The sequence below is a fragment of the Myiozetetes cayanensis genome, unplaced genomic scaffold (assembly GCF_022539395.1).
Source record: "Myiozetetes cayanensis isolate MyiCay16 unplaced genomic scaffold, myiCay2020 scf21, whole genome shotgun sequence".
NCBI classification, from domain to species: domain Eukaryota; kingdom Metazoa; phylum Chordata; class Aves; order Passeriformes; family Tyrannidae; genus Myiozetetes; species Myiozetetes cayanensis.
In genome coordinates, this window is record NW_026087423.1 from 1,576,728 (window position 1) to 1,590,378 (window position 13,651).

At 52.0% G+C, this 13,651-nt stretch overlaps 1 protein-coding gene across 5 annotated transcripts in view; it reads right to left on the reverse strand.

The window, feature by feature from the left end:
- NF2 (NF2, moesin-ezrin-radixin like (MERLIN) tumor suppressor) overlaps positions 1 to 13,651 on the reverse strand; it is a 46,363-nt gene that overhangs the window by 22,334 nt on the left and 10,378 nt on the right. For all 5 annotated transcript variants that reach the window (XM_050318280.1, XM_050318279.1, XM_050318283.1 and 2 more), the window contains exons 2-9: positions 11,853 to 11,978; positions 10,745 to 10,867; positions 8,478 to 8,561; positions 3,724 to 3,792; positions 3,505 to 3,587; positions 2,793 to 2,868; positions 2,391 to 2,525; positions 409 to 483 (exon numbers count right to left, since the gene is read on the reverse strand). In XM_050318280.1, coding sequence (XP_050174237.1) covers positions 409 to 483; positions 2,391 to 2,525; positions 2,793 to 2,868; positions 3,505 to 3,587; positions 3,724 to 3,792; positions 8,478 to 8,561; positions 10,745 to 10,867; positions 11,853 to 11,978 — 771 coding nt within the window. The remainder of the gene's footprint in view (positions 1 to 408; positions 484 to 2,390; positions 2,526 to 2,792; positions 2,869 to 3,504; positions 3,588 to 3,723; positions 3,793 to 8,477; positions 8,562 to 10,744; positions 10,868 to 11,852; positions 11,979 to 13,651) is intronic.

Here is a 13,651-nt window from a genome sequence, read left to right on the forward strand (position 1 = left end):
CCATCCCTGTACAGGGAGAGTGTCCTCAGAGGGGACCAGCCTGCGAAAAGCCAGGACTCTGGCAACGGTGCCTCCCGAAACAGGGAGAGCTACAACACAGGGAGGATGGAAAAGATCCACGGGGAAGAAAGAGGATCTGAGCAAAGCTGGGGGTGATGACTACATTGTACTAAGTCAGCTGTAACCCAAGAGCTCAGAAAGGGAGCACAAAAACAGGGTAGGGGGAAGGTTCTGTGAAGGAGCTTGACTTGAGCCTCACTCTTATTTCCTAGAGGGAGCAGTAACTGCTACACCCCACCCCAGCTCCAGCAGCTCCCTCTCGAAGGAAAAGCCCCAAAAGCTCGTTGTCTCACGCTCTCTGCAGAGCCCAGTGCTGCAGGCAGTAAAAATGACTGTCTGCACACTTACCAGCTTATTCACACGCAGCTTTGATGAATTGAATTTAAAAACATCAATCTTTTTGTCCAATGGCTTAATCGTAAACTGAAAGGGAAAAAATAAAGAGGGAGAGAGTTATCAGAGAGAGCGGTGCATCTAATAAAAAGGCAGCTATAAAATTCTTCCGGAGAGCTCTGGCTCAGAGGAGGCCAGCAGGGTCAGACACGCACGGCTCAGAGCCGTCCCCGTGGCTCCCAGCCAGGCAGGAGGACTCGCAGCAAAAGCAGCCAAGGAGACAACTGTTCCTCCACCTGGCAAAACATGGCAGCCACAGGAGCCCGTGGCCCCTGCAGAGTACCTTGCAGGGGAGGAGGGATGCAGGGCAGGGTGCTGCTCTCCTGGGAGAACCCCCAGCGGGAACTCGGGACACTTCCCAAGGGAGGAAGAAGCAGCTCAGCTGCCCGGTGGATTCACTGAACCACTGAGTTGTTAAGGATGAAAAAGACCTTTAAGATCATCAAGTCCAAATGTCAAACACCACCACCATTAAACCACGTCCTCAAGTGCCCCACCCACAGGTTTTCTGAACACTTCCAGAGATGGTGACTCCATCACCTGACCAGTCTTTCAGTGAAGAAGTTTTCCCTAATATCCAACCTAAACCTCCCGTGGTGCAGCTTGAAGCTGTTTGATCTCATCCTGTCACTTTTTCTCCGAGGAGAAGAGCCCAACCCTCCCATCTCCACCCTCCTTCCAGGCAGTTAAAAGGGCAGGAAGCCCTTTTAAAAAAAGCCTGGCACTGCCTGGCTTTGTCAGTTTAAGAGCCAACCCTTTAGGGTTTTCACCCAGGCAGACGTGCATGGATGTCCCTGGATTCGGGCTCCGGCAGAACCAGTCACTTGGAGCAGCAGCAGAAATAAGGCAGGAGAGGAACTTCAGCTCCACATGAACAGTCAGTCTCTGTGAGGAGGGATAAACCCCTCTGTGCTGTCCAGAGCTGTCATTCTTAGCCCTGTTTGCTGTCACGGCCATCTGATTACCCAGATGACTGAGCTGATGGAAAGGATCCATCCTTTTATCCCCAGAGGAAGCTGTTACAGCCCTGTGACAGGGCCTGGCTATGGAAGAGTCAGCCCCTGGATTTTGGAGACCTCCCAGGCAGGGAAGCTTTGGAAGTCACTCAGTGCTGGGCTGTTTGTGGAGTCGTGAAGCTCTTTAAGGAGTAAAGCAAGTGAGGAGAATTCCAGCACGGCTTTAGTGCTTATAAAACTTCACAAGACACGCAATAAACGCAGCTGATGAGAAACCTTTAGCTGCTCCCCTGATCGATACCGTGTTTAGATTAGAAAACCATTTTTAATTAAGAAGTTAATTCTCTTCCGTACCATGAAGGCAGCTGCTTGCTTTGAGCAGCTCCCTCAGACTGAAAATTGAGCTGCTCAGTCCCCCCTCCACAGCCAATTCCACTGCTGTTCTCTGCTGGGTTTGGGGGCCAACAGTTCCAAAGACCCATATTTAGACTCAGGGCTTAAATTACTCAACTTCCTAAAAAGATTCCAGCTGCTATGCCAAGCCCGACAGCCTGAGACTCCAGATGATGTAATGAGATGGCAAGAGCTCTTCTCCCCAGGAATACATCTCCCTGTATCCCATAATACAGAGTATATCCACAGCAATAAATACTGTAATATATTCAGTAAAGCAGAGGCTTTAACTTCTGAACTCTGATATTTGGGCTAAGCACATCAACAGCAATTTGGGGTTTTCGAAAAGATTACATGGAGGGTTGGAACGTCCTCTGGAAGCAAAGAGGAGAACAGCTCCCAGGTGACCCCTCGCACGCCCACTCCTGCAAGGCTTCAGGAAGGCTTGGAATTAAGGTTTCCACTGGAGCAGCTGAGCTGCCCTCAGCTAAGCTGCTGAGAGCAAGCGACAGAGAAGCCGAGAGAAATCATTTTAAATCCCAATTGTGCTCTTGCTGCTCTCAGGGAGGAGAGGAGACACATCCATACCTCTTTGTCGCTGTACGAGATATTCCGGATCTCATTCCACGGGAAGGAGATTTTAGGGGTCAACCTGTTGTCTGGGTCATAAATGTGAAGCCCCAAGGCATCGACTCCAAGGAGCAGTTCTGTGCCCTTTTTATTCTACAGGAGGAAAGAAAAGAGCAGAAATGCCTTTTATCCCACTGAGAGGGCGAGCCATGAACCGCTGTTATCTCCAGCAGCCAGCCCCGAGCAGTGACCAGCCGAGCCAGCACCGGCTGCCAGGAGAGCAGAGCTGGGGCTCCCCAGTGTGCCACAGCCACCTCCCAGCCCTCCTGGCTCCCCAGGGCTCCCCACCCTCAACTCCAGATGTGGAGACCAACACAAGAGCTACCCCAGCAGGAAAACACAGCCCACGGCTTCACTCACCCTGATTGCGAAGTAGTTCACGCCGTACATCTCCAGATCCTGAGCGATCTTCAAATACTCCATCTCAGCTTCATCTCTGCCAGGCAGGAGCAGCCCAGTGTTAGAGTGTTTGGGAGGATCAGAGAGGGACCTGGCTGCTCCTGCTCATCCTAAGCACTCACCAGGCTTTAGAGCCTGGACTGTCTCTATCACACAGGTCAATCCTGTCTTTGCTGGCAGGATCAATAAAGTCCAACAGCAAATCCCACTCTGCAGTTGCCAGCATCTTACTGGCTGTGAGATGCAGCACTGCAAGCCTGGCTTTGTCCGCCTCCCACTCCCTTCAGCATAAATAGGAAACCCCTGGCTGGGAGGCCCCTGTTTGAGATCCCTCTGACTTTAGGTTTATCCCCCAAAAGGAGCATTTTGCCACCCGAGGCAGCAACAGGGAGTTTGAATTCCCATTTCTTCTCCTGGCCCCAAAAGCCCCCCCAAGGCAGGTGAGCCCTTACTGAGCATCATCCCTGACTCCTCTGGAGGACTCTGACAGTGACCAAGGGACAGCAGAGCCACCAAGAAAAGCCCTTTGCCCTCCATGAGGCTGCAGCAGAGGAGTGCTGGGATTAAGCTGCTGGCAGCAGAGCTCAGCCAGGGCCTGCCCAAGCTCCCTAAACCCCGGTGACTCCTCAGGGGAGGGCTGGGACCCTGACCCCCACCAGCAGCACAGGCTCACCTCGCTCTGCCCCGGTGCTCTGCATACCAGGCTGTGATCCTTTCCTCCCACATCTCCGGAGTCATCTGGTACAGGTTTATTACCTGGGATGTGTGGGGAGACACAGACCAGCTCACACTGCTGCCTCTTAGCCAGCGAGCCAGAAAATACCCAAGGTAAGTCCCAGCACCATGTCCAACCTCCAGGCAGCTTGGACACCGATTCCTCAGAGCTCCTTACCCGCTTTGGAAGCAATTCCTCTTGTGCCAGGAAGCCTCTCTTGTGCACATTGGGGTCGTAATCACCGTACTGGAAAGAAGCACAGACACAGTGCCCACCCCACATTAACAACCAGGCAAATTCAGCTCCTCACCTCTCACACACCCACCCCAGGAGGCAGCAAACACGGCCTGCTCACACCTCCCCTCAGGAGCAGAGAACATGAGCTGCTCCACACAGTTAATAACCTGATTTTCTTTGTCATTTCACTGCTAATGGAAATGACCGGCCTCCTTCTACTCATGCAACACAAGCAGAAGCAGAACAAAACCTCCCACCATCACAGAATTATGGAAAAAGTCCTCCAAGATCAAGTCCAACCTTTGAGTGAATCCCACCATGGCCACTAAACCATGTCCCCAGGAGCCAGGTCTGCTCGCTTTCTGAGCACTCCCAAGGACGGTGACTCCACCACTTCCCACCCCTTCAGCTGGCAACCACCACCAGCTGAGGTTCACCATCAGTCAACCAGCTGGACGAGATGGTGGCTGTCTATTTTACTCTCCTTACCGCACCCTCATTAACACTTCCCCCAGCGCAGGGCAAGACTCTACACCTGAGGGGTCCTTGCAGTCCCACTGGCAGTGGAACGAGGAAATAAGATGTGGACAAAGACCTGTCCCCAAAACCTGATGGATAGCGGTGATTCAGATGAGGCAGATGGTGGCTCCTCTGCCGCTGCTCATCACCTTAATGAATAAGTATCAAAAAAATTAGAGGAGTTTGACAGACTCCTCTCAGGCAGGTGGTGGCTTTTCTGCCAGAGGGTCTGCTGCTCAACTGGGTCGAGGAATCCAATTCAGATTTGCTAAGTGCATCAGTAATTACTGGTATTTGTTTAGATTTCCATCTCTTTGAGCAGCATATAAAGTGACTGAGAAATAAAACCGCTTATTAACAGATTGAGGAGCCGCGTGTCCCTGCGGTGCCTGTGAAAATGAATTCGCCTCCTGTACGGCCTCAGAGGGCAGGAAAGCGCCAGAAAATGGCTCAAACAACCCAGCAGGTCCAAGAGAAGAGGAACAAAGGATGTGAGGCACGTACAGGAGTGCTGTGATTTCCATTCACCTGGCAAACAGGACTTCTGCAGTGACAGTCCCCAATTACACGAGACACGGCAGCTTTTGCTCGAGTCACTTTGCAAGGGAAGCAGCCCCTCCCTCCCTGCTCTTCTGAGGAACCTCAGCTCAGGAAGTGCCAAACAGTGACAATTTTTAACACCAAGAGCAAGACGCACATGGTGGTCATGTAACAAGTCGGGAAGCTTTTCATACCATCCTCCTCTTGATGCCAGAACCGTCACGTCGTACACCAAAACCAGAGCTCGGCATCAAAAGTCTACACACATCCCACCTCTCCGCTTGGGAGGCGACACGTGGGGATTAAAGTCACAAATATTGATTTGGAGCCAATGCAGATCCCAAGGGAACATGTAGCAACAACCAGCACTGACTCAGACTTCAATTAATAGAACAAAACCACCCCGGATTTCAGCCAGGAGGGTGCTGAGCAGCAGCAACTCTGCACCTTCCAAGGGCCTGGAACCCCTCAGGATGCAGGGGCACATCCCTCAAATCCCCATCAAAAGGGGACAGCACCAAAGAGGCGGCACTGGCAAAGGAAACAACTCCAATAACCTTGGACAGGCAGCAAGGAAATCATTTTTGGGTGATGAAAATAACGGCAAATAGGATTAAAGCGATTATTTTCTGTTGTGATCTACCGTGGAGATCCAAGACTAAGTCTGGATTATGCGACTTTTCATGTGCTGAAAAATGCTGCCGTGTCCCAAAGGAATATTTGTACTGAGAGGGGAGTCTGGATGAGAACATTAATTATTCACAAGTCAAAAATCAACAAATGGCTTAAGTATTGCAGAATCTGTTGGCTCAAATGATTCGGCAAACGTACTTCTAAAGACCTTTTCAATTAAATCATTACTTCCGAACTGTCATGGAATTTCAGCTCCTGTTAATAGAACTATATGATTAATATTCATGGTTAGGGATGGAAGTTGCCTTTACCACATTCCTACGTCTGGCTTAGATTGTCCTGCATAAACACAGCCACGCTCAGCTTCAAATCAACGCCAAGCATTGCTTGTTTGGGGGGAAAATAATAATAATTAAAGAGCCTGTTGTGGTGCTAAAAGATCTGAAGTGCTGAGGGAGCTGCAGCACAGCAGTGACCTCCATTTAAGGGGCAAAAAATAGAAGAACCTCCTGGATGTTCCCGATTTTTTTTTTTTTCAGCTGATCCCACGTCTTTCCCAGCTATTTAAAACCTGAACCACCTCCAACCTCTGAAAGCAGTGTGGGTGGTTTGAACAGAGGGGAAAGCACATAGTAATTCTCCAAATGAACACAATGAGGGAGAAATAAATAAGCTTTTACTTTTATGACCCCCACGTTTCCTTTGTTATTGCAGGTCGGTGTGGATGGACCAACACCTGGCTGTCAGTAAGTGGCTGTGGGATGCACACACACCACTGTGTCAGGCTATTATGCCCCTAATCATGCAAATCAGCACGTTATTAGTGAAATTACTGCGCTCACTGCCCGCTCCTCTTGGCCAGGAAGGACATCATTATCCTGTTTAAGTGGAAGGAGACGACCTGTAACATCTTTCTTCCTGGTTCCGTACCAAAGACGTGCTTTCAGCTTTCTCCTTTGCTGGGAATAAAAGCAGAAAAGGAAATCCCAGGCTGGAGAAAGCTGATGAAAAGCCTGTTAGTGTAGAGCAGAAAAGTCATCCCTCTTCCACCTTCTCCTGATCTCGGTGCAGAATGAAGGTGAGAAGTGCTCCGACTCCAGCTGACTCTTCCCAGCGCCCGAGCGTGTCCAGTGTCAGCAGGAGGAGAACGGGGACGGCACAACCGTCCTGGCCCAAGTCACAGCCTGTTCCCAAGCACATGAGCAGGAGCTGTCCCAGCCAAGGGCTCACAGAGCTCAATATTTACCCAAGGGTTTATTCATTTTGGCAACAGGAGAAGTCCTGCCTGACGTATCCTCAGCTCGGCAGGTCAACGGAGACAACGCCAAGGAGGTGTTTACTCAGGCACTCTAATAAGAGTGATGGATGTTTCACACAAACAGAAACACTTCGAAAAGCTACTTGTCCTTCCCTGGCTGATGAGCCTCTTGAACTGATGGTTTCATCAGTATTCTGGCTATGAGGAGAAAACACCCTTTTCTAGTAAGTTCAGACGTTTATCATCAAAGAACGCCAGTGCACGGACCCAGGGCTCTGATCAGGCACCCAAGGTTCTGATTCAGGCACCCAGGGCTCTGATGCAGGCACCCAGGGCTCTGATCAGGCACCCAAGGTTCTGTTCAGACACCCAGGGCTCTGTTCAGACACCCAGGGCTCTGTGCAGACACCCAAGGCTCTGATCAGGCACCCAGGGCTCTGATCAGGCACCCAGGGCTCTGTGCAGGCACCCAAGGCTCTGATCAGGCACCCAGGGCTCTGTTCAGGCACCCAGGGTTCTATTCAGACACCCAGGGTTCTATTCAGGCACCCAGGGCTCTGTTCAGGCACCCAGGGCTCTGATGCAGGCACCCAGGGCTCTGTTCAGGCTCTATTCAATCCATGAGTGTGGACTGAAGGGTGATGAGGAAGATGATATGAGAACAAACCAGCCTGGATCAGGCCCTCTCTTGAGGCAACGGGGCCAAATCTCCCCCCTGCACTGCCAACAAAGGTGGTCCCACAGATCTGCTTCTCCTGAACTGCTCTGAGTTCCTTGAGGACAAGCCAGCAGGGCCACCTGCCTGAGGTCCTGCGAGCCAAGCCCCTCCCAAAATCTGACATCCAGAGTCAGAAGCGAGCACGAGCCCCAGCGATAGCGTGGCTGGGCTGAGCTCAGACTGCAGGCACTGCTCTCCCCAGGACGTTATCCTTGCACACATAAACTGGAGATGAGCTCCAAGAGCTGCTAATTGAGCAGCAGGACATGCTGTGCATACACAGGGATAAATTACAGCCCCTGCTGCTGAACCTTGGGCTGCTCCCTCCATCCCAGGAGTCTCTCTGCCCCAGGCTGCTGCAAGCTGTCCAAGGCTACATGCTCCAGACTGGAAAACAAGTGTTCTCTGGAATAAATGCTCAGAAAAACACACCAGCTCTGGGCCCAGAGCAGAATTCACCTCAGGAACAAGGGGGGCTCACTGAACACTGACTTCTCCCTCTGTGGGGTGAGGCCAAACACCCAAGATCACACCCAAGACAGAGGGAGAAGCCAGGAAAAGCCCTTTCCCGCTGTGATAGCGTGGATGTGGCAGGCTGGAGCACTCACACACAGCAGTTATCATGATGACAAGCATTCTGGGGCAGCAGTGGAGCTGGGAGTCCCACGGCTGGCTCGCCTCCGGCTACAACGGAAAAGCAGGGAGGAGATCCAAAAAAGCTCAGGCTCGGGGAATTCTCCTGCTCCAGCACTAAGCCACGCTCCAGCACGCTCTGCAGCTCATGAGCTGAGCACTTGCTAAAAAGTCCTGGAAAGAGAAAGTGAAAATCCATCCAATGCGTGGAGGCAGCCAGGACCAGCCGTGTGGAGAAGGCAGCAGTGCTAGTGCAGCCCCCTCACTTCCCAAGCTCTCACAACTTTCCCTGCCTTCCCCTTCCCGGGGAAGTGGGTCCATCACAAAGCACCTGGATCAACACTAAGCCATCACCACCACGAGGAGGCCCTGGGAGGACCCCCCAGTGCCTACCTTGGCTTGGACGGCGTAGGAGGCCAGCAGGACAGAAGCTTCAGGAGGGCAGTAGATCTTCTCATCCAAAATCTGCTTCTTCACCTGCACACAGAGCAGCACAGGACAGCAAACACACGTCAGTGGAGCAGAGCAGAGCATGGCTGTCACAGCAGATGGCTGCAGTTTCTCTCAGCTCGAGCTGTCAAGCACACAGTTAACAATCTCCCCAGCACTAATTACAGTCCAGGCCCGGCGTGTCTCGGCTCGGAGAGGCTTTCACAGACCACCTTCCCCAGCCAGGGTTGGGAGAACTCAGTTTCTCTGCGGGCAATGACAGAAACTCCCTCCTGTTGCTAAAGGCAAGGGTGGGGGGAAACGTTTTGGATGTAAACACGGCGACAAAACCTCTTAAGACACGAGGTGTGGACTGACAGGACATGCACAGACGCCGCTGAATGAAACAGCAGCCGAGTCTCCGAGCACAGCAAGGCTTGGCTCAAGGATCTTCAGCCTCATTGTGAGTCAGAGCTCACCTGTGCTCCAGGCTAATTCCCTGCCATCCCAGCCCAGCACGGAGAGCTGGGGGTCACCTCCGTGGCAGTGCTTTTAGCAGCAGGCAGAGTCCTGCCCACACTCCCAGGAGAGCCGACATGCAGGTCCCCAAAGCCACGGCTTTGCCTCCCCGGCTGCCGTGCATTAAAAAATTAGACCTGTCATGTTTGATATTTTTTGGGTTTGCACACTTAATTTTCCTGATTAAAGATAGGGGAAGGGGGGGGAAAGAAAAAGGAAAAAAAAAAAGCAGGCGATTTCCTGGGAGACTTAAATGGATTGTCAGAGATGCAGGAACATCAATTTGAATTTATAACGTGCTTTGAGTCCTCAAAGTTGGGTACGACATAATCACAGCAGATATTCTGCTGCATCAAGATAAAAACCAGGAGAGTTTACAAGCTTATGTGTGCTCCTGTTTCCCAAGTGCTTCACAGGAGCCCAGGCTCCTCTCAGCACACAAATCCCAGCAGCAGAGTCACGGCCTGCATTCAGAAAATGCAGCTTGAGCTGCTTCTCTCTCCTCTCTTGGTTTTCCTTCCCGAAGATGCCAACAGCATTTTTCCTCGTCGTGGATAAAGCTCCTGGCAAGTGAGGCAGGTAGAAATAGCCCTACAGAGACACCAGTGCACGGGACAGAGCTTGGAAATTAGCAGGAATACTTTGCATTTAGAATCCTTCTGGAAAACAAAGCTGGACTTTGGAAAAGTGAGGAGCATCAGGAGAGTGAGGAGCTGGTGAGCTCACTTGGAAAGGGCAGAGCACCCTGCAGGCTACAGTGCTATTCCCAAGAGCTTCCAAATCCAGGCTGCCTCTACTTTTGTGTAACAAATGTAAGATTTAGTGTCTTTTTTTAAATTTGATAATTTATCTTCAAATTAACAGCCACGGAGCAGCTGAAACATCCCAGTGAGTACCCAGGGGTCTGACTTGGAGTGCCCCACTCCCTCTATCCATGCTTAACACAACTCTTCAAAGGAAAAAAGCGTCAAAGAATGGATCTTGTGTCAGAAAATTGATCCTGTCTCTGAGAGAGAGCTCCTGTGATAGCAGCTCCTCGTTACCAGCCCTGCCACAGCATCCTCAGCTGAGCTGATTCCTCAGGACACCCAGCTCTGTAGAGTAATTTAAACAACAACCCTGAGATGTGGCCACCACAGTGCTCAACAGAAGGGCACGAGCTCCTGGGGCAGGTGGGACTGGGAGGTTTCCCCTTCTCCTCTGTTTTTCCAGCAGCAGCTGAGCTGCTGGGATTTTCTTCTGCTCCAGTTACCTGAGGCTGTTTTGTGGGGAGGTGAACTCTGCTGTACAGCCTGGGAACAGGCTGGCTGCACTCTGCTCTCCAGGATGAACTCCCCCTGCTCCACACAGCAATGCCAGCATGTCCAGAGGCAGCTGCCACCCCTTGGCTGATCCCACACCTGCAGAGCTGGCATCTGACAGATCCACGTCCCTGAGCCGCCACCCACGGCTATCCCAGATCACCTCATCATTCCTGACTGCCACTTTGGAGCTCTGGGAGTCTGGGCAGCTCTGACTGCTTCATCCAGACAAACCATCCTTCACCTATTCCAGGAAGTTTTTGCTGTTGAAAACAAGTCCCTTTGGAGAGGTGTGAACATAAGGATGAGGAGCACACTCTGCTGGCCAGCTCTGATCCCGGAGCCTTCTGGCATTTCTCATCCTGGCTCCTTCTCCCTCGGGTTGGAAAACTGTACTGACACAGCTCCTACCTGCAGGAAGAACAAGTGCTGGGTGATTTCCTGGACCAGCTCCTCCTCTGCATTCTCAGGATAAAATTTGGCCAGGAAGTGAAAGGTTTTGGGCTCCTCTGTTGGAACATCATGATCCAGAACCTGTGGGACACAAGAGCCACTTCAGCTTCCTCAAGACGAGACCCAGCTCCCTTCTGCTCAGATCAACACATCTTTTGTCAAACACTTTTAGACACCGAGAACAGACCTAAATAGTTCAGACGCTGTAGTTAAAAAAAGAAAACAAACATTTCTGACACTCCTAACGAGGCAAGGGAACAAAAAAGGCAGAAACAAACAGCATGAGGAATGAGACAGGGAAGGTTGATCCTGATCTGCTGTGTGCTCATTGCCTCTGCTGATGCTTGTGGAGCAATCCTGGATCCTGCTACGCCACCACCAGACTTGCTCCTTGTTTTCCTGTACTGAGTTGTTTCAGTGCTGTTTCTCACCTCCCTTCTGTTGTGCTGGCACTGCCCAGTTCAGATTCACGTTGGTTTAAAACCCTGGCACGAGGTGAGACACCCAGACCTCCCTGGTTGTGCTGTTACACCCTTTGGCTGTGAACAGAACCCCATCTGTCACCACCCTGACCCACCCCAGAGACTCACACATTTGGGTCCCATCTCCTCTGCACCTTGCTCTTCCTCCTCTTTGAACATCTCAGCAACAAAACAAGCCAGGAATTGACTCCACCTTTCCCCTAAAGGTTTTGTGTTCAGGGACACGGGAGCAGAGATTTTTTTAGGCTCCATTTACATGGCAGTCACCCCAAAGTGCAGCACCCCAGCATGGCCACCTCCCAGAATGCCTCAGGGGGATCCAGTGTGCACACTCTGAGGCCTCACAGCTCCCAGGGAGCTGGGCTGGGCACCTCTGCCAGCTTTTCTGACTTGCAGCTGCCACGGGGATGAGATTTAAATACCCTATCCCAGTTCACCTCGATACCACCTCGGGCATTCAAAACAAGAGGAAAGCACATTTTCCTCTGTCATCCCTGTCCATGGCAGGGGGGTTGGAACAAGCTGATTTTTAAGGTCTCTTCCAACCCGAACCACTCCGTGATTCCAAGAACTTTGGTTCCAACCTTCTTGTCCATCTTGAGCCAGGCCACGGTGTCCTTGATGGTGTACTGGAGCCCGAAGAACCAGGTTTCCCGCAGCCCCAGAGTCCTGCACACCAGGTCAAACAGGTCCTTCCCCTTCCACTTCACCTGCAGGAGAGCCAAGAGGAAGCAGTTACAAAGAGGGACTTCACAACTCCAGCTCTGCTCCACCAAATGCACCCTTTTCACTTCACAAGGTCTTTGAGAGCGTGGAGAAGGCACTTGGCACAGACACGAAAACATCCTAATAAAACACACTGTACATCCTTCCATCTGATCTCATCTGCAGATCTGCAGCTCCTCCCTCAGTAGGAAATCTGAGATGTGATTTCCTCACTTTCCCCCCAAAAAAGACACTGTAAAGCCCCTGGTTGCTCCTCTGGTGACCCACTAACACTCAGCAGAGGACCTAAGGGTGCATTTAGGCTCCTGTTGAGCTAAGCTTTAGGTTCCTGACATGTTTAGGTTCCTGGTAGGAGCAGCCTGTCCCCAGTAGGAAATAAAAACCCCTTTTAACTGCCCCTTGGTGGCTTTAATGTCTCTCTCTATGGCCCCATCAGCAACAGGGGCTCAGAGAAGGGTGGAATGCACTCCCAAAAACCAGCAGTGACCCAATCCAGGCAGGGAGTGTGCGCAGAGCCACCGACCCTGCACGGATAAGATGGAAAAAGAGCTCAAAAAACCCATAATTACCACTGAAGTCAGCGGTTCTCCCGCAGCATATTTTGATAGAGTCAAACTGCATTTTCTGCTGAAAATGCTGGTGACAAAAGTGGCTCAGGAGCAGAGAAAATTGGCCCTGCTCAGGGACCGTGTCCTGCGAGCGATCCTGCAGCTGCACCCGCGCTGCCGCCGAAGTTGGCTCATAAAAACAGAAGGCGTCGGGAGGCAGGAAGGTGAAGGGGGACATAAAGCAGATGAATCTAATATGCCAAAGCCACTTTGCTCTTCCATCTGCAGGGTGGAAACGATCGCTGGGCCGAGACATATGGCCATTACTCCGAGGCCCTTGGGCGAAGGATCTCGGCACATCCTCCCGTCGCTGCGACTCAGCGCGGGTGCCACCCGCACGCATCGATATCAGCGCCGGGGCCGCCGCCGCTGTCCCCCAGTGCCGCCTTGTGGGCACGGCCCGAGCTCATTGCCATGCTGCCGGCTTGCAGCGAACGGCTCTGGCGCTGTTCTGTCCCTTCCCACAGCCACAGACGGGCTGACGGGCCGGGAATAGAAGGGAGCCGACGCCTGCCCTCCCGAACAAACACCTCCCCCGGACTGCTCAGATCGAGCGCCGTCAACACCTCGAGGTCAAAAACTCCGGGAGGAGAGAGTTTGGCGGAGCTGGAATTATAACCCTCTGATTTCACACCTCTCGCCACCCTCCAGCCCCCGGGATGGGCTCCAGCTCGGCACAGGATGGCTCAGACTGCGAAGATCTTCCCCTGCCTGTGGTTTTAAGAGGGAGGTTAATTCGAGGGTTTCAGACAAAACAGAGTGAGACACATTAAAACAGCTATTTGGTAGCGTTTTTGCAGGCACATAAAAGCAGGCTGCCAGCAAAAGGCTATTTCTTCACTAAACTGCTTTGCATAAAGCGTTATTGGCTGTTTTTCCTTCTCTGAGACCGTATTTCAGCCCGTTGCCTCAGCGCAGAGCTCGGTGCCTGCACCAAACGTCCCCAGGACCACAGCCTTGCCTCCCCACACATTGCTCCACATCCCACAGGATTGGTGTGTTGATGGGACTGGGATTTCCACTGGCTGTGGCTCCTCACTGAACCACCC